This window comes from Protopterus annectens, chromosome 4.part0 (genome assembly GCF_019279795.1).
Source record: "Protopterus annectens isolate FY-2018-M chromosome 4.part0, PAN1.0, whole genome shotgun sequence".
NCBI lineage: Eukaryota > Metazoa > Chordata > Ceratodontiformes > Protopteridae > Protopterus > Protopterus annectens.
The window spans coordinates 1,768,564,424-1,768,586,577 of NC_056733.1; the positions used below are offsets into that span (position 1 = coordinate 1,768,564,424).

The 22,154-nt window shown below is 36.4% G+C and overlaps 1 protein-coding gene across 1 annotated transcript in view; it reads left to right on the forward strand.

Annotated features, from left to right (window-relative positions):
• Positions 1 to 22,154, forward strand: part of LOC122800013 (serine/threonine-protein phosphatase 2B catalytic subunit alpha isoform-like) — a 2,229,074-nt gene that overhangs the window by 2,092,625 nt on the left and 114,295 nt on the right. Inside the window, exon 12 of the mRNA XM_044069477.1 lies at positions 21,562 to 21,659. Within this exon, the coding sequence (XP_043925412.1) occupies positions 21,562 to 21,659 (98 nt within the window). The remainder of the gene's footprint in view (positions 1 to 21,561; positions 21,660 to 22,154) is intronic.

The following is a 22,154-nucleotide window of genomic DNA, read 5'->3' on the forward strand; positions in this document are numbered from 1 at the left end:
TCAGCAAACTGTTGGTTAATTTGATTTAATAATTCCACAATCTCACCACTGGAATTCAAACTGTCCATGGTCCAATGAAGGTCTCACCTCCACACACCAAATGTGTTAACCTGAAAGCACAGCTCACCAAGAAAAAAAACGCCACTGGCCTTGACGTCTGAATTCCAAAAAGTTTATTCTTCACACAGGTGATAGAAATAAGCACTGGTTAAATGTATTAAAGGTTTTCTCCATCCAGTTACCTGTTTTAGTTACATGTTCAAGTTTATATAATTCCTCCTTTCTTACTGTTGCTATGTTGTTGTTGTTTGTTGTCAATGTTTATATTTTATCAGACAAGACACACCACTGGTCATGACTGCTGAATTCCAAAAAGTTTATTCTTCACACAGGTTAAGCGTTTTCATCCAAAGACTCTTGGACTTCTTCAGTACAACACTTAACACCTCGACCCTTAAATACCCACACATCCTAATGACATAATAAATTGATTAACCAATTAAATATTCTAGATTTCCACCTGGATATTTGTGAATTAAGGTGGCAGTGGTTAGATGCTACCAATTATCCAGGCATTAATGACAACGTAAGCATATCAAAATTAAAGTACATTTTAGGGTAATTTTTTATGTTTTTAAGTTATGTATAGTAGTGTTTCTTTAATGTCATAATGTTTTTTAGAATATTTAATTGGAGGAATTATATAAACTTGAACATGTAACTAAAACAGATAGCTGGATGGAGAAAACCTTTAATACATTTAACCAGTGCTTATTTCTAGTCACATAAACATTTTTGAACTCATCACTATGCTTAAAACTTTAAGAAATCTTTAACTGTCATTTTGTGAAATGTACTTATAAGAACTCAACTTAGTTATAATTTAATATTTGACAAGTGCAGCAATATCTCATATAAGTATATACACTTCTGGATCAGCAACTTCATATAGGCTTCCTAACATAATATGAGACCAGTGTAGTGTATTAGTAATAAATTGTATATACAAGGGATTTTCCTTTGTAAAGGTACATGGATGACTCATCAGCTTGCAAGTAGAACTTGTAAGTGCTGCTAAGCTCTGAAGGGTCTATATTAGGAAAGCGAAAAGACACTTACGCGAATACGTAAACGTCGAACCATATAGCGCGAATTGGACTTAGAGCGAAAGTCAAAAACTGCGAAAATGGAAATATCGACTTTCCATGGTTGGCCCATCTGTGGATTAGCTGCATAAGGTAAGTGTTGGATAGTTACGGAGTTTAGGATAGGGTGCGGGTTAAGGTAAGTGCTTAGATAAGTAATGTATGTTAGATTTAGTGTAGGCTTAGAGGTAGGGTTTTGTTAAATGTATGTATGTAGGTTACTTATTTTGTTTGTGTATATTTTCGTAGGGGAAGTGTGCAGTAGTTACGGACCTTAGGGTTAGGGAGGGGTTAAGGATAGTGCATAGATAGTTTTGTATGTGGGGTTTAGTAGTGTTGGAGGTAGGGTTTTGTTAAATGTATGTATGTGGGTTATTTGTTTTGTTTGGGTGTATGTCTGTAGGGGACGTGTGTGGTAGTTACGGACCTTAGGGTTAGGGAGGGGTTAAGGATAGTGCACAGTTAGTTGCGTATATGGGGTTTAGTGTAAGGTTAGAAGTAATGTTTTGTGCTTTACTTTAGGTTAGAAGTAGGGTTTGGTTAGTGTATGTATGTGGTTTATTTATTTTATTTAGGTAGATAGTATATAGCTAGTGGTGGGGTTGGCCGACTATGACAGTTCGATTTTTTTTTTCGCTGTTTAGTGCATTCGGGATTTTCGCGGTTTGCGGTATAGGGGTCGATGTTTTGGTATTCACGCATAGGGTTTTTCGCTTTCGTAATATTGACCCACTCTGAAGAAAGGAGGAATGTTTATGAGGAGAGATATAAAAATTAATAAAATCATGCACTGTGTTCACTTTAGGTTAAAGAAAGGAAGAGTCAAACAAACATTTCTCCATAAATACTCCACTTATTTGTAAATCATACTACTTTATTCATACAGATGAGTGAATACCAGAATACTGTGTAGAGAGGTCAACAGAGAATCCATATAACTTGGTAAGAGCTTAGAAAACAAAATTATTCAACATTAGAATGTTTTCAAGTTATCTAATTTGGAAAACTTAGATAGTATTGAATATATTATGTTTAGCATAGTAACATATCCCAAAGGGAATTCACATGTCCAGACAAAACTGGTAGACAAACAGCAATAAATCAAGAACTTTTAACTCCTTTATAAGTGGAAAATAATGAGAATTAATCAGTAATAATTAAAATGATATCATCATTTTGTGCAATTAGCTCAAAACAAAAATAAATATTCTTGTATGTGCAAAACAGAAACTAAAGTATTAAATGCTATGAATTAACTTTTAAGAGCAGAGATTAGTTTGTGTTTTAAGAATAGAAGGTAGTTTAAGTTTAGAAATACTATTTTTGATATAAAAGGGCAAGTCTGTAAATATTTCTAAAGATTAATAATCTGTATAATAAATGTACCCAAACAGTAGCCCATTCACTCCTGGTAGGAGAATGAAAAAAAATATATAATCATTTTCTGGCTGCTGTAAGCAAATAATACATGTACATATATGGAATTTTAAAAGTACATTCAAAACAAGGGAAAGTACCCATCCAGTTAAAATTTGTAGCTAGGATGAAAAGCCAGGAAATACAATAAATCAACAGTTTTAAGTCCTGTATAAATGGAAAGTAATCAAATTGAATATGAGTAATTTAAAATATTAAAATTATGTAGCATCAACTGAATCAAATGTAAAACTTTTTCTAGATATAAAAGAAATTCTAGAATGCTGTAACTGAACCATAACACTAAAGAATAGTGACAATTGTAAGATTAGATGGTAGTTTAAGTATAGAAATATTGCATTTGAAGTATTTTGAAGTACTTCTAAAAAATTGTTTCTACTGTAAAGAAATGTAAATAAATGATGTGTTCTTGTAGTTAGGTAATAAATATACAATTTGGAATTTTAAAAGGGGTTAATATTTTGTAGGAAATATGAGTTGATTTTTCAAACCAAAGAATTTTCACTGTATCATTGTGGCCAATACAAAAATGGGAAATATGGGAGATATTCATTGTTAAGAAAATAAATGATTCTGTCTAAAGATGTCATTTTTTGTGTGTCCCCAGGAGTTGCGAAGATTACTGCCATTCGTAGGCTTCACTCTACAAATTAATTTTATACCTAAATTTTTTAATTCACTGAATGAAATGTGAGACCATTTGAATGAATGACATAAGAATAATTATCACTCAAAGCATATAAAACATTTCTCTGAATTTAATTTATAATTCGAATTTTTTCAAATAGAGGGGAAGCAGAAATGGTACTAGGAAAATCAGTTTTGAGACTCATAGTGAAATTTATAACATCACCTGCAAAGTTAACCTAGTCAAAAATGTGTAAGATTTTGGGGGGTTGCATACAATTTATACATAAATATATTAATAAAGGTTATATGTAAAGGGTTTATATACTGTTTATACTGTTTCTGAAAGAAAAATGAAAACCAGATCTCGTTAAAATTCTGAACAGAGAAAGGGGAATAACTCTATCAAAACCCTTCAGTATTTTAACAGAAAAAAAAGGATTCTGGCTTTCTGATTATAAAACAGGAATGATTCTAGGGTTAATGTTTGATCCTTTATTTACCACTTTGGAGTAAAGCCTAAGTAAATGTGGTATATAATCTTAGAAGTAATTATTTCTGATCTTTTGCTAATATTGTTATAAAAATTACTGTCTTAGTTAATGAAAGTAATCTGCCTTTCATTTCTAAGGTTAGATGCAGCCAAGTTAAGCTTGCAAAAAATACAAATTATTGATGCAACACACACATTATGTAAAGTGAAACACCTTTATTAATACTTTAAAAGTTCTAAGTGAAACAAAAATGTAGAAAAGAGATTAGAATGTCTGGACCTGGTAGCTTAGATATCTTAGAATAGCTTATAGTTCCTAATGCTCACTAAAGTTATCTTTTAATCTAAAAATGGGCTTGTGATCAACAGGAATAGGTAAGGATTGCATTTATTTAAAAACACTGCCAATATTATGTTCTCTACACCTTGTGAAGGATGACAATGGATGTTACTAAAACATCTATTTTTTTTATTTCAATGAAAGTGATAAAACTACTTGTACATATATTTGAAATAAAGTATACTGATTGTCTTTTGTGATCTTTTACTGAAAAGCAGATGCAGACTGGACCCAGTGAGCATATTTTGCCTGATATTTACACTCTGAACTAAAAAGAGGAGCATTTAATGCTTTAATTAATTTTTTTATGGAGATCAGTAATATATTTTGACTGCCTTTGGAAAAGTAATTAAATTGTCATCTTTCAAGAGCAATAGATATGGTTCATTAGATTCAGCTTTTCAGATTCTTTATGTTTCTTAAGGAAAGAAGCCTCAGTAATTAAGAATATCTCTGATCATTTATATAGAAGAAGCCAATTTAGGACTGTGTTTAATGGGAAAAACATCCAGTTCATCTAAAAGGATATTAGGATAGCTATTAATAAAGCTGAAAATATCAGAATCATATAAAAGATTATGAATTAACTTCTAATAGGCCACAGTTATACTGATATTTAATTATAAACTTAAGTTAGCTGCTGAATTGTCAGAAATGTATTCTGGCTTCAATTAAGCTATTTTAAGTGTGGTAGACAAAAGACATATTTATTAGGATGTAAATTATATATTTATTTAACATTTTTTTACCGGGAAAGTCCAACTAGGAATGAGCCTATTTTCAGTGGAGACCTGGGGAGAAACATTCCAGAAGCATGTCTTTCGAATGTGGGAAGAAACTGGAGCACCCAGAGGAAACCCATGCAAATGCAGAGTGGACATGCAGACTGCGCACAGAAAGTACCCCTGCCATGAATCAAACTGGAGAACCTCTTGCTATGAGGCAACAATGCTAACCACTGCACCACTGTGCTGCCCATAAATGCTTAAAAGGATCCAGTTGATGAAAAACTGTATCAGATCTTAAACAGAATTAGCTACAGAAAATGTAAGCCTATGTGGGCAAATGTTTTTATTTTTGTAAGAATCTATAACTGCATTCTAGTCCCTTGCTATGGCTATATAATATTTTGATGATGTAAAAATGCAGCATTGGCATAAGAAAATCAACTTGGCTTTTAAGAGGGGCATAACTATTTCATAATAATATTGGATTTTTGTTGAGAATGCCAGCAATTAGGCAACAGTGTCTGTCTTCAGGCGTAGCAGCAGTGCTAACAGTAATGTTTTGAAAATAGAAGTAGTAACTTATGTAACTCATGATTAGTTTATATTGTTCCACAGTTCAGATAACATAAGAGTTTCTTAAGCTATAAAAACTAAGTTTCACAAAATAAAACAGATTGTCCTTGTTTTGATTGAGTTGTAAGCTTCCTTGAAGTCAGTTTCATTATAAATGCAAAACTTATACTGCAAAGTCATAGTCATTCCTGACAGATAATATGGACTGAATAAGATCATTTCTTATAAAAAGGTGCCAAAAAGGAAACAGGATACTTGTCTCCAGAGGCCCATGTAACAGAAAAAATAAACCTATGGATGCATAAGTTAGGTGTACACTGAAACAGATTACTTTCATTGAAACATATGTGGGTTTTAAATAGTAACTAACCAACTAATACAGTGATCAAGTGACCTCTTCCAAGAAATCCCAGACTCAAGCCAAACAACCACTGTCTCACAGAATAATTTGCATGAACAGATAATAATAATATTAATAATAATAATAATAATTATTATCTTGTTGACCTCTCTTTACCCTGGGCCAGTAATGAAGGAGCCATAATCCTCACCACTGACATTGGTGAGAGATGGTCACTAAAAACAGGAATAGATTTACACAGTATTTTCAAATGTCGCTGTCTGCATCAAACACATTTTCCCCCAAGAGCACACAGGGAGCATGCTGTACTGGGACTGGACTCTCCAGATCACAAACAAGACTTGCTTTGGAGCACTGTGTCCCATTTCCAAGTAGCTGACACACCCACACCTGGGTATTTTGATTATTACACAAACATACACTCCTGGGAAAGGCTGGCACAGATTTACTAGCTGTACCCCTTCTGCCCAGACTATAAGGTAACCTCACTGCCACCAGTCAACCACTGTCAGACTCTTACAAGGGTATCCAATTTTACTGCGTAACATCAATTCTAACATAATTGGTAGCATGTAACCAAAGCAGCCAGACTTTTTGGAGTGACCAAGGCATTACTAAAATAAGCACAGATACTCTCAATATGTTAAAAGTATTGTCTAAAAGACCAGCCGCAATGAAAGGTATAAAAAATACTTAATAACAAATAGTAAAATAGAAAACATAAAAATGCTAAATCTCAAACTACAGTAAACATCAGAGTTTCAATCACAAGAGCAATAAAAATAACACAGTTGGATAGATTCAAACAGATGCAGAAACACTACTAAACTAATGTCACTGTATTTCCTGACTGTCTAAAGAATAACAGTTTCCTAGCTAGCGTAATTAATACAGTAAGGCAATATAGGATGCTGAGATGCTTATTTCCATAGTGCAAGGTGATGAGCTTCCAACTAACTGAACTGAACTCAACAAATGACATAGATTTTTATATCATGTTCCAAAGAAAACAAAACAAGCTGCTGTGAGAGTTCCAACTTCTCAGTGCTGGTTATGGAATGACATCACATTTGATCACCTGACTCTAGTACAATACATATTCAGAGCTTTGCTAAGATCTGTTGCAGTATTTGAAAATTATAGAACAATTTCAAAAACTTGTACTCTTCCCTTCCGGAACTCTTTGCTTAAACGTAAACATTTAATCAGTTATAATAACACGGTTGACACATTTTTAACACAAGCATCCGTACAAGTCAGTGTGGTACTCATATGACAGAAAATTATTTACAAAACTCCAGCACACTATCTTGCATATATTACACATGACTGTCCAACTCTCCCTGGCACAGATGGCAACCCTTCACATTGTCACAATAATAATAATAATAATAATAATAATAATAATAATAATAAAATAATTTGTATACAGCAGTAGATGTTCTAAAAAATTATGCAGCCCAAGTCTAAGAATAGCCTCTACTCAGCTCTTTTAACAGCTGTTGGAAATAGTGGGTAGAATTACTGCTTGTTACCTGCAAGTATAACCTCAAACTATGTTGCAGATTTATTAAACAATAAAATAAATTTGGCAGTGAAGTAAAAAAAATCTTCCAATCAAGCTATAGAAGCATCAAACAGTTAAAATATTTGAGAGTCTAGTATCAGAATCATGATCCACCTTGTGCAACCATATTTATACCATTGACTTTGACTTGTAGTATAAAATACAAATGAAATAATCTGCACTGATTTAACAACACTAATTGAATAAAATTGTAAGAAAGCAAATTTTCAGTATAACAAAATTCACTAAATCTGTTCAACACTGTGAAGAAACTGGGCACTGTCATTTATGCTAGCATGTATGGCTGAAGTTTTGTGTATAACTTCATATTGACCTGTGTATTATTCTGCCAGCATGACTAGCTATGATATTGTAAATAGGTTCTTACATGTTGATTTGTGATCTGTTTGTACAGAATTACACATTATTTGGTGGCAGTTCAGTGGGATATTATCTGGACGTTACATTAATTGGTGGTAGCAGTGGGATTTTAATTGGACTTCAGTAGCCTGTGGGTAGTTGTCATTAGGGTGCACACTCTCAACAGCCACAAAGTAAACATACAGAATCTCCACAAAGTAAACATACAGAATCTCAGTCCACCACAGTTTTATTTTTAGTTAGTCAGGGACAGCAGGCAATGATGTCAGCAGAGGACTATAGTAAGCTGACAAAGAACCAGTTGGCCAAGGAGTGTGAACCCAGAGGACTGGTGCATGCCAACCTGACTAAGGAAGCAATGATTTCAGCCTTAGTTGGGGATGTGTAGGCTGCCGAGACAGGACAGTCCACATTTTCTTCAGAGGACCCGAGAATCCATCGGGAGTTAGAGAGACTGTGCCTGGAGGCCAAATGTCTTGAATTGGAATCAGCAGACAGACTGTGCCTAGAGGCAGAAGAAATGGAGAAACAGCATCAATATGAACTGGAGGCTGAGGAAAAGCATTGTCAATATGAAATGGAGGCTGAGGAGAAGCAGCATCAATATAAACTGGAGGCCAAACATCCTGAACTGGAATCAGCAGAGAGACTGAAACATTTAGAAGCTGAGGAAAACGAGAGAGAGTGCCAGCTTCTTACCTTTCAAGAGGGTCATCAAGGTAATGGGGAAGGGAATAACTAGACTCCAGAAGCTGTAAAGGTCAGTAAACCTTTTCCTCAATACAGGGATGAGGATGACTTTGATAGTTTTATTCATATAGTTGAGAGGGTAAGTAGACTGAACAATGCTGACCATGAGTTCTAGGTTCGGCTGCTGACTCCTTTACTCCATGGTAAAGCTGTCCCGGCCATGGCAACATTGTTTGACATAGATTGTTTGAATTATGTTAAAGTTAAGAACTGTCTTCTAGATTGTTTTAAACTAACACCTGAAGCTTATAGAAAAAAGGTTTCTGAACACAGACACAAGGCACATGAAAGTGTACATGATTATATTACTGATTTAAGTACTTAGTTTCTCAGATGGGTGAGTGGGTGTCAGGTCACCACTTTTGAGGGACTGCAGACCTTTTGGTGAGGGAACAAGCCCTCAGTACTTTGTCTGATGACATGAGAATCTGGTTAGCAGATAGAGAGTGTAACACTGCAGAGAAGTTGGGGAAAAGAGAGGATCTCTACTTAGCAAGCAGAGCACCAATGCATAAGAAAGGGATACCCAGTGCTGCACAGGAACATAAGGGAACCCATGGGGGGCAGTCTAAACCACTCCAACAGAGTACCCCAGTAACAGGGGAAACTACTAGACGGTTAGGGATTAGATGTTTCAAATGTAACCAGAGGGGCCACATAGCAATCAAATGTCCATCAAGGCAAGGTATGAAAGAAAAGGAGAGGGAACCAGCAAGTAGTGATGACAAACTGCCAGTGATAAGTTGTTTGGAAACAACAGGGGTGCCAATCTGTCACCAAAATTTATATCCTGTCTTTGTAGATGGTAAACAGGTCACTGCTAAGAGAGACATAGCTTCTGATATAACCATTGTGAGGCCTACAATGGTTAGAGAAGAGCAGTACTTGCTTGGATAGTCCACTTCAGTCAGAGCTTTGGGAGGGACCCCATTCCAAATGTCTTTGGATAGAGTTTGTTTTGACTGGGAGGGTGGAAGCGGAAGCAAGCAGGTAGGTGTGTTTGAGGATATTCCAGCAGATGTCCTGCTAGGGAATGCCGTTGATGATGCAGTACCTTGTGTGCATGCATTGACACAGTCAAGCTTGAAGACAGGCATGTAGGTCTGGTAACCTGGGAAGATCCAAACAGATCTCATACCTGAAGCTAAGACTGGTGTGGTGGCTGTTTCACAGAAGGAATCTTGTAGCAGTAAGTCTTAAAGTGAGCCATAGCTGCTGGTAGGTACTGATGTTCCCTTGAATACGGTGACTGCAAGGACAGAGGTGAGTGATAGTACCCAAATTGACAGTGAGGTGTAACTGTCGGACGTTACTAGGCTTCTTGTGGAAGAGGAGCTTGTGTTTGATAATGTTCATGAATATGTCCTAATAGGGAATTACTTTGATTATGCAGTGCCCTGTGTGTATGCAGTGACACGTAGTCAGGCTGGAAGACAGACATGTATGTTCAGTAGCCTGGGGGAGACCCAGACAGATCTCATACCTGAAACTGGGACTGAGCCATAAATGCAGAGTTGAGACAGGCTCAACGTACAGACCCTACATTACAAAGCTTGAGGGAGAAGGCCAAGGAAGCACCTGAGGTCAAGGAAGAGGGGAGCCTGTATACAGGAACAAAGGTTTGTTGTATAAATGGTGCACACCTAAGGGATGGCTGGAAGGTGAGGTAGAGCAGCACTTCTAGCTATAGTCCCTAATATTCCTTGTGCAGGTGATACTGAGGCAGAGAAGGAAGGATTTCTGTATAAAGAGTGGACTCCTAAGGGAGGGCTGGAAGGTGTAGTAGTATGGCATTTGGTAGACCCTAGAGCATACCGTCTACCACTTCTAGCACTGGTACCTAATATTCATTTTGCAGGTGATATTGATGTAGAAAAGGTGGCAAGTGCTTTGCTAGAAATTTTCAGCAGGGTATATTTTCCAAGGGAAATACCGACTGACCAAGGTGCCAACTTCATATAAGACCTGCTGACTTGTTTGTGGAAGCATTGTGGGGTGTAACATGTAAAGATCACCCCATACCATCCCCAGAATAATGGTCTTGTAGAGAGGTTAAACTTGGGTCTATATTGTTCGTCGAATGCCTGTGCAGCAAATACCCATTCATTGAACACCTATTTATCAAAGCCACTCTTCAACGAACAGTGGATTTTTCGCTAGGGCAAACCAGTGGTTGGCCACCATCTGGAATTTTCACTTTTCCCCACTGTAGTGTCATCTCTGAGTTGGTATATTAAGTTGCGGGGACACAGCCCCCCTCCTTGGCAGGTTTTAAATTTTATGACTTTTTTTGCAGTCACTCGGTTGAACAACCGCTTATTTGCCCTAATGAAAATCTGCCATTCACTGAAGAGTGGCTTTGATAAGTAAGCATTCAACGAATGGGTATTTGCTGAATAGCCATTTGATGAAATGATGTAAACCCGTTAGACTCTACATTCAAGAGTATGCTATGGGCATTTGCAGACCAATTTAAAAGGGCAAAGTTAACCATTAAACCCAGTAAGTGTCAGGTAGGTATGGCAGAGGTCACTTACTTAGGACACAGAGTGTGGAGTGGTAAGATTAGGTCAGAACCTGTCAAAGTGGAAGCTATTCAAGTATGGCCAGTTCCTGTTACTAAAAAGCAAGTGGTAATATTTCTAGGGACAGCAGGGTACTGTGGAAAATTTGTGCCCAGTTGTGATTTAATGGCTGCACCCCTTACTGACCCAACTAGGAAAAATAAACCAGATAAGGTAGTGTGGACCACAGATTGCGGACAGGCATTCCAAAAATGTAAGGAGATTTTGGGAGGAACCCCTGTGTTGGCCAGCCCAGATTATAGTGAAGAGTTTATTGTGCAAGTGGATGCATCAAATTATGGGTTGACGGCTGTACTTAGCCAAGTTTCCTCATAAGGAGAAGAACATCACAGTGGGGTTAATAATGCCAATGTAAATGGATTGCCAAGGAGAGAAGTGGCTTGATATACCCAGACAGACCCATTTTTCTGAAGTGTGCTTGTGTCATGGGGGGTGTTGAAGAAATTGAACACTGTCATCTGTGCTAACATGACTGACTGAAGTTTTGTATACAATTTCAGATTGACGTGTATTATTATACCACCATGACTAGCTATGATATTGTAAATACATTCTTACATGTTGTTTGTACAGAATGTTTTAAAGGCTTGAACAGTGTCCTTTTACATTTCTAACTGTGCATGTTTGTGAAGAAAGATTCTAAAGGCAAACTGTCTCAGATTCAGCTGTTCTGCAGATGATTTCATCAGAATGCTGGCAGTTTTCATGTGTTACTGTCAGAAGCTGAAAGACCAGAAGGGACTTTAGTAAACAGCCGTTGGCTGATTTTCAGAATGTGAAATGAAAATTAGAACTGGAACAGTTGTGACAGTTGAGCTAGACTGTAAAAGAGCCTGCTGAAGATAGCTGAGTTCAGTTGCAGTTACAGCAGTGACAGTTTCAGATGTAGTGAACAGTGGATGCCCAAAGAACTCACCAAAAAGTGTAAGCCTGCCTTTGCTGTGTTGTAATAGTTTAGTTTAGATCAGGGATGGTGTTCTTTAGTCAGACAGGAAATTAAAAATAATCAGTTAAATCAATTAGAGTTTTTCCAAGTGTTGGATTTCCATTCTTCAGTATGTCGGCTGTGGTGGTGCAGAAGTTAGTGTTGTCGCATCACAGCAAGAGGTTCTCCTGTTCTATTCTCAACTGGAGCTCCATCTGTATGGAGTCTGCATGTCCTCCCTGTGGTTGACTGAGTTGTAAAGACATGCAGCTAGATGTATGCATGTATGTGTGGGCTTTCTGTGAAGTTTGGGCATTGGGCTGGCAACTAGACACTGTAAAAACCCACTGCCAATCAATCAGCTGTCTAACTGGGAAAAGCCAAAAGACGTTGCTTTTTTGGGGGATTTCTGTCCTTCAGTATTGATTTAATTTTCCTGGTGATTGAGTTCTGTTTCTTTATTGGAAATTACTGTTTTATATTTTTTTAATCATTTTGCTCATTATTAAATATTTTTATTAACTTACATTATGGCTGGTCAAGCAATGTTTTCTTAAGTGATTTGAGAGTGCTTATACTTGCCTTGATAACTTCCTGGGCCACTCCGAATGCATGGCTGGTTAGGTCATTTGCTATTTTTTGTTTTACTATTTAATTTTCATAATTAGACACCACTTTAAAAGGGCATGGAGACACTCTGATTGGTGGCAGCATTACCATATGATTTTTTGGGGGGGTCTATATCACTTCGTCAAAACGGCAGAAGTTCGAACACCATATGTTCGAACTTCTAACCTCGAAGTGCAAAACCATCGAAGTCTTAGAACTGTTCCAAGAAACACACACACAACACAAGCACACCAAAAAACAGCAATCCACACGCATACACTTAAAATCCTACATCAAACCCTACACTAAACTGTACATACACTACTAACACTCACCTGACCCGCGCCCTAACTCACCGATCTGCCCTAACCCTAAAGTCTGTCACTATCACACACCCACCTCACCCATGCCCTAACCATAACTCACCTAACCCGTGCCCTAACCCTAACGTCCACACAATCGCACACTTACCTGAACCCCGACCCATAACTTTCCACCACAGTGCTAAGAATCGCGAAGCCACAGAAACGACCCACCAAATTCTTTCCCTGGGAAATAATTTGGTGTTCCACGGCTTCACGATAATCAGTTTACGAACTTCACAGTTCGAACATATGGTGTTCGAACTGCTGAAGTTTTGACAAACTGATAGGAACCCTTTTGGGGAAGGGACACAGCTGGAAATGTGTCAGGCTTTCCCAGAAGTGTTTGGATGTGTGAGATTTAATTTATTTAAGTGTGAGTGTATCAGAGGTCTTAAACTGGGACACATTGCTCTTAAGTGTGTAATAAGGAGTTACATTAGGGGTGAACAGAAGTATACCAGTCCCAGGTTATAGTGTGTGTTCCTGTTGTGGTCTTAGGGGAAATTGTGAAATATTACTCCTGTTTAAGTTGCAGTCTCACATTGAAGTCAGTAGTGAGAATTGAAGCTCTGTAGTTACTGACCTAGGATACAGGTAGACATCACATTATTTTTGGTAGTCTGGTGGGGTATTCTCCAAACGTTACATTATTTGTTGGCAGTTCAATGGGATATCATCTGGATGTCACAAACACAACCAAGCTTGTATCAAATTGCCTGGCAACAAAATTCTATAATTGATATCTTTGCAGTGTCAGTGGCACAACAGGTAGCACACTCACCAGTGGTGATGGAAGACCAGAAGCTGTGTGTAACAGAAGATCAAATAACACACTGTAATAATGTTTTTCTGCATAGGGGCAAGTCCCTGCACCCTTACCATCCCTTCCTTTTTTCTTCTCACTTCAGGGTTGCTGTATCTCAGAGGAAGTTTGATCACTGACAGGCAGAGAAGTACACATCTTATATTTTTTTCAGGAAGGCTGTCATATGTGGGCCACCCTGTTAAAAACTTCCATATGATCTTTAGAAGGGGTGGGAGGATGGCAGAATGGTTAAGGTGTTTACCTTGCAGAGACAAGGTGCAGGGTTTGATTCTCACATGGAGTACTTGGCTAGGCTTAAAATGGCCCACAAGGGCAAATAGCCTAGTATTAATCTATGAACCTAATCTGTGAATCTGTGACCTTCTGTGAGAAGTGAACAATAGCTTATGAGCAACTGCTACTTAGAGCAGTAATGTTTAAGTAATTGTAAGCATGCCTTGGTGCTATCAGTAACTAACTGTAAGTCTTACAGAACAGTTCTGTGGAGCTGGAAAATGTCTTCTCAAGAGACTGAAGACTGAGTACACCAGAAAACTTAATTTTGGAGTGACTGGAGTCAACTGTCTATCTAGCTACTTAAAAAAACTGCTTCAAATTAACTGAAAATACTAAAAAATGCAATTAAACCAGGCAAAGTGTTTGCTTTTCTTCCACTGGTCTTAATAAGAAACTGAAACTGAGATGACACTTAAACACTCGGAGGTGCAACACACTGCCACTAACAAATAGTCATGTACAGCTGGCTTAAGGAATTACTAAAGACCTAAATCTGGAACTCCTAATGGACCAAAAAAGAAAAAAAAAGAAACTGAAAACTATGTAAACACATAAAAAGAGAAAAGTGGATAGAACATGACCAAATGCCTATACAAAATTAATTAGAAAGAGTAAAGCAAAGCCCATTAATCACCAGAGCAAATATGGGACGTGACCAAGCCATGAGGAGTTGAATGCAGCAAGTTCACACTTGTAATCAACCAGTATAGCACTAACAAACTGTCATGTGTGAAATTATATGACCGAGACAAGTAACATAAACTGCATGACTGCTGTCACAGCCACCAAAAAAGTACAACTCCATATCAGGAATATCCAAAACAAACAGACTAACCAAAAATGCAATAGCTGCAGCAAACAGAAGTGAAAATGCAAACAAAAATCATTCTCACCCTCAGCATAATGTCTACCAGAAACTGTAGTATTGTCTTAATGTGATCTGAATATCAAAAACAAAAGCAAACATCCCAAGGCACTGAAGAATATAAATAATAGTTATGTGCATCCAACAAATAAGCAGCAAATCCGTGGGAAACATCAGCTACATTATTAGTATCATACCTCTGGATGTTGTTAGTAAAGTAAAAGGTCATTAAATACAATTGGAACTTAATTTCTTTTCAATGAAGGATATTAACAAATTTAGAAATTGTCAGCAAGTCAAAGTAGAGTCAAAGACATGCTGGGGAGAGACAGAAGTATTATAAGAAAGAATAAAAGAAAATATCTGATTTAAAGGCTGTAGAAAAAAGACAGAATTCAGCAGACAACGAGCTTCCCACTAAGTCAGCAGACATAAGAAGTCATGATCTATAAAAAAGAAAAAAAAAATTCCAGATTTTTTTTATTATTTATGGAAATGATCAACTGTTGTGCAGAGGAAATAAGAAACATCTATTCAAGAGAGCCATGCTTACATAAGAGGAAGTGCTGCAGGTAGGGACAGCACAGAAGTACAAAAATGTAGAAGCCCCTTGTAGCAATCAGAGCTACAGTGATCTGGTAAGTAAACAAAAGTGTCTCACTGAGATTGAGAGTAACTTGAACTGCCACAGAAAGAGACACAAGGTAATATAAAGTGAAAATTCAGCTCAAACAGTTCTAGTGGAGTATATGTAGTATATATGTATATCTATCTACACCCCCCCCCACACACACACACACACACACACACACACACACATATATATATGCATATTTTACTTTTATTTATCCTTTCTTGACCAGATTTGTCCCACTGGGTTAGTGCCTCTTTTCATGGAGATCCAACGTGGCATTTATACTACTAGGGGAAATTTGGCCAGAGTATTGAGGAATTTCCCCTAGTCTTTGTTATAGATTCCATGGATCTTTTATATCCTCATGAGCAACTATCAACTCAAGCAGATGGTACCTTTGTTAAAGACTAGAAAGCAACAACTGAGTTTAGGTTTTGTAACCTGTAGTTGACCAGAACATGCATCAATTGCAGTAATGATTACTATATAACATTAATGCATATTAATGTATTACTACCTCATAAACATTGTATTTTACTTCTCCATAAAAAGCGAACATAGTAAATGCTAGTATCTCTAAGAGTAAGGTCTAGTGTTGTTGGGGAATGCAAGTTAAATGCTCTGTACTTCACTAGTTGGCAATCACAGTAAAGACTAAAGACTTCATGGATACAGGTAGTATATGCACTGTTCTGTCATTAAGGAGCATCCTGATGAACATTATAAATGTGACATCCCTTCATTAGACTACTCCTTTACTGGTAGGTACCCATGAATGTCCATGTGCTGTGAAACAGCAGCAACAGGCTGTCCATTAGCTTTCACTCATGTGGTGGGACTCTCTTCAACTCCCTCTCTCCAGGACAGATGACCCAGCATTTACCACTCACCCCATCTCTCCTAACTGATTCCACCAACACCCATACCTTCGAGCTACAACCTGCTCAGCTGAGGCCCAGCTGAGGCAAAGAAACTGTGTACAACAGAGATGGCTTGTATTATATTCAGATTTGTCAAGGGTATAAATATATAAATAAAGTCCAGAAGAAAACGTAGTCCAAAGCCAACAAGGAATTTATTTAAGCACAGAAAGATAAAACTGAATTGATCTAGGACTTCTTCAGAATACTAAAACACATCAGAACCACACTTTTTAAATGGTTACATAACCACACCCCCAGTACAAATCAATCAATCAATCCTAATTCCTAAAAAACAAAAAAAATCACTTAAAAAAAAAAAAATATATATATATATATATATATATATATATATATATATATATGAATATATATATTAACATCCGTACCAATAAACTATTTAATATAAAAATATAATAACACAATTATGTTATTTAACATCTAAATTTAAAAAAACTAAATATCAAAAGCATGTTGCAATTATAACTAACTTTATTTTCGAAGGGTTTTACTTTTGTCCCCTGTAAAAAAGGTAATTTACTTGACACAATGGTGGATTTAAAGTTATTCGTACGTAAGATGAATTTAAAAGTGCATTTTGGTGATGTTGGTGATTCTGACAAACAGGAATCTTTATCTAAATCGAGTCAACTTAACCCGCCCATGAATCCTATGGTTGCCATTTTTGATAAGATTTGTGAAACAGAGATTAGAGAGCATTTTAAGCAACCATTTAGATATATACCTGATAACCTGACTGATAATGAAGCTAAATTGATTAAAGAGCTTTCAAGAATTGATAACATTCGTGTTATGAAACCAGATAAAGGCAATGGGGTGGTCATAGTAGATCACAATGACTACGTGAATATTATGTTATCCATGCTGGATGGTGATGCATATACTGAAGTTAGCATGAATGAATTAATGTTGCTTTTAGAAAATTGGATTTCATGCTGGAGGATATGTTGTATCAAGGGGAAATAACAGAAAAAGAATTTGAATTTATGACCAATTTATATCCAGTGGTTAGTGGTATCTTTGGTATACCTAAGATACACAAGGGGCTGGATAACGTTAAATTTAGACCCATTGTCAATGGTAAGAGAAGTAAGACCTATTTTATTAGTCAGTATTTAGATTATCATATGAAACAAGGATTAAAATGCTTCCCCTATATTTTTAAAGATTCATGGAATTTTTTGGAAAAGTTAATACTATTAAGGTTAATAATAACACTGTTTTTTTAACTATTGATGTATGTAATTTATTTTCCGTAATTCCACGTGATATAGGTCTCACGTGGTTAGAACAACAGTTATTGTTGACTGGTCTATATGAACAAGATCAAATTAATGTTTTTGTAAGATTAATAGAAGCAGTACTAGTCAACAATTTTTTGTTCTTTGAGGGACATTATTTTAAGCAGTGCACTGGGGTGGCTATGGGGGCTACATGTGCCCCCATATACGCCAATTACATCATGGCTTATTGGGAGCAACATTTTTTGTTCACCAGTGCATTTTACAGAAATATAAAGGTTTATACATGATACCTGGATGATATTTTTATTGTATGGGAAGGTGCAGTTGACGTGTTAAATGAATTTATTAATTACATCAGTGGTACTGTGGATTTTTTAAAATTTACACATGAATATAGTTTGGACTCCATTACATATTTGGATGTCAGATTGACCATTAATAGGGCTTCCATGATTACTAGATCTAGTATTTATAGGAAGGCCACTTTCTCCAATTCATATTTGCAATTTAATAGTTGGCATCCTAACCATCATAAACGAGGCCTAGTTAAAGGCCAAATGGTCAGAGCAGCACGGGTGGTTAGCGATAACCAAGACTTTGTGGATGAATTAAATTTTATGATCAAATTATTCTTAAATAGAGGCTACCCCAAAGATTTATGTGTGGAACTATTTAATGAAATTAAATTTAAAAGGGATACAGGTATTTATCAACCCATACTCAATTCTAATACAGTTCAATTTAAAAGGGCCTTTAATGCTGAGGATCGAAGGATGGGGTCCCCATTTATGTTTATTTCTACTTATAATGGGGATTCGGAGTGGTTAATTAACATGATTAGGAAGAATTGGAGTATTTTGCAACTTGATAAAAATACTGGTATTAAGTGGGGTTTATGCCCCGGTTTTGTTTTTAGAAAAGATTGTGCTTTTAAGGACATTTTTGAAAGGTGTTCTAATCCCAAGGCTTTGGTTACTAACAGAGCTTTGGGTAATTTTAAATGTGGGAGATGTTCGGTTTGTCCGTGCATATTACCCACTAGTCACAAGTTCATTGTTAATGATTTTAACATATACATTTCAGGTCATTTTGATTGTTTTTCTAAAAATGTTGTTTATATGGCAAAATGCCAACAGTGTTTGGCATTTTACATAGGGAAAACTTGTAGATCTTTTACAGAGAGAGTTAGGGAACACCTTTTGGATATTAAGCATTTAAAAGCCACAAATGCCTTGGCTAGGCATGTTACTAGTAATCCAACACATGAATTTAAGTTTTGTGTATTACAACAAATAAAATATGATCCACAAGGGAAAACTCTGGATGCTCATTTGGATTTATGTGAGCTGAGGTGGCAGATTAAATTAGATGCTCACAAGTATCCCGGTTTAAATGAGTTTTGTTCTATTAAGCCTTTATTACGGCTTAAACATATTATGGGTTAGTTATGATTGCAACATGCTTTTGTTATTTAGTTTTTTAAAATTTAGATGTTAAATAACATAATTGTAAGTGTTATTATATTTTATATTAAATAGTTTATTGGTATGGATGTTAATATATATATATATATATATATATATATATATATATATATATATTTAAGTGATTTTTTTTTTTTGTTTTTTAGGAATTAGGATTGATTGATTAATTGATTTGTACTGGGGGTGTGGTTATGTAACCATTTAAAAAGTGTGGTTCTGATGTGTTTTAGTATTCTGAAGAAGTCTTATTGTGAAGACGAAACCTAGGTCAATTCAGTTTTATCTTTCTGTGCTTAAATAAATTCCTTGTTGGATTTGGACTACATTTTCTTCTGGACTTTATTGTTTTTTGGTTCCTAGTTGGTTTTACAGTGTTCCGGTATAAATATATAAATGTCAGTGTATGCCAGACAGATAATATTAAAAAGAGCACAAAATAAAGGTATAGTAAGTTGAAAAAATAGTCTAAAAGTACAATTCTAGAAAAGTTATGTAGTAACAGTATGATGTGACTATGGAGAACAGATGTGAACAAATATACAGTATATGACAGAAGAGTTTCTGGTGAAAGAATTCCCTTTAAGACAATGCTGCCTGCATTTCTGAATAGTCCTGCTGAAGAGTAGCAGAACCCAGATGCAGTCATTTGCAGAAAGTCATGTCAGATTTATTAGAAAACAGTGGAAAGTGTAAAAGACCAGACATGTTTGGCATTGGTCCCATTTTTTTAATATTTCCCCTGAATGCTTGTTGAGATAGCCTGCAAAGATTTGGTATATAATAAATCTTCACATCATTGTGTTATAACAGTGGACATTTGCCCCTTGATGGCTGAAAAAGATTATTGATATATATTTTACTTTTTTAAAACCATTTAGGCCAAAAGTATGGGCAACTAATTAACATGAAATTTGCATACCTAATAGCATGACCCACTCCATTTCCAGTAGGAGTTTGGGATGCCACCACTCAGAAACACAAGTTTAAAAACAGTTTTGACAAAATGGTGCAAAATGTAAGCTAGAATAATGCAGTATTATTCAGATTAAGTTTTGACATTCCATGTACATACAGTCAGTTTTCATTGCCAGGTTCAAGTCAGTCTTAAGGTATCTCAGGCCTCCTGACCACTTGCTGATATTCCACTTGACCTCCACCCTTTGTGTTGAAGTGGTGAGCCACCGTAGTAGTTCTCAGGAAAGCAGCTGGTGGTAGCCATTTCCTCTGAAAATCCCAGTCTTGTAGAGAACTACTGTTTGAACTTCAAAAATAAACCTGCCTACAACAGCTTGAATGGCATGCTCTTGGACTGTGAGAGGGGTGCACTTATCAAACTGAAACAAATGTTGACATGTATTTTTCTGGGCCTTATGTTTCACTTATCTGGTTGAAACAAATACTGAATTCTGTGTTTCTGAGCCTTACCTAATACTCGGACAGCCTCTTGACTTGCTGTGCAAAGATGTCTTCATTCAGCAGTGCACCAACTACTGCACTGGAAGGCATAGTAAGGGTGGGGTGAAGGAGTAAAATGTCAGGGGGTGCAACTGGCTGATGGCAGTCATACTTTAGTGCATTACCAAAATTCAGAAATGAATGCCAGTACCAGTTGCACCCCGTATTATTTTACTCTGGGACAGCTGCCTCTTTCACTCCACTGAAGATTAAACTAATTGGTAAGAGACTTAATTTTATTCCCTTCCTCTTCTTCACTGGCCTGTTGCAAACAACAATCCTGTCTAATCCTGTCTTGATTGTTGTTTTTGCAAACAAAAAAATGTTTCCATTTCCAGCTTGACATGATTGTGCCTGTGCTGTTCTGAGTGACATTACAACATTATAGCAGCAGACTGATGGTGCGGAAGGTCACTGCTGTCAGTGGTCAAAACTCAAACTGAAACAAAACATACTTTACAGAGGACTCTTGGAATTTCATGACACTCTCTTATTTCAGCCCAAAATGAAATAGTTGAGAGGTATGTCTACACCCAATTTATTCCTGTTATGGACAAGAACAAAGCAGTGGAGATTAGAGCCGTCACCTAACTGATACTAAGCACTTTTTTCAACTTTAAAAGTCCTAATGACTAAGTGTATGCATATAATTGCCCCAGGGTTTAGCTTGCGACAGCTCTCAGGGTATGCCATTTGCCTCCCAGAGTGATATGACCTCCCCTTATGGATGCTGCTAAAATTGCAGCATACAAAAATGTCCAGACTGGTAAACCGAGCTGATGTAATTGAAAATGCCTTTATAAAATCCACTAATTTAATATAACCAGTGACTGAAAAAAGACAGCGACAGTATTTATGATTGTTATTACTAATCTATTTTATACTGTTTGAAACTGCAAATAGTTATAAATGGAAACACACTGATTTGTTAATAACTTGTTTGTTTTCAGAGAAGAAAGTGAGAGCGTCCTGACATTGAAAGGTCTAACTCCAACAGGAATGCTGCCAAGTGGAGTGCTTTCTGGAGGCAAGCAGACACTGCAGAATGGTAAGTTATTTTAAGTGGTGCATTGCTTTTTCTGTTAACTACCTGTTTGTCCAGCCTTGTATGTATTTATTGCCTATTATGTCATTTGTTAGATTCACAGTATCATACTTGGAAGTCATAACTGTGAACACTGGATTTGTACAGATGTATTTGTTAACTTGTTGAGTTTATTAATTGGACAGGTACAATGACTCAATTCCCTTTACAGCAGAGACCTGGGGTATAGCCACTTGAAATGCACTATACGGAATACATAGCTGTAAAGTAACCTGTAAAACATTACAAGCATTTCTGCTTGTTAGCATCATGTACATGAATGCATAAGAAAAATGTAATGTATTAAGTGATTTAGCCATACCAACATAAATGTAATGTTTACAAAGGGAATGTATAATCGTATTTATAAAGGGAAAGTTGTTTGTGTGTGTGTGTGTGTGTGTGTGTGTGTGTGTGTGTGTGTGTGTGTGTGTGTGTGTGTGTGTGTGTGTGTGTGTG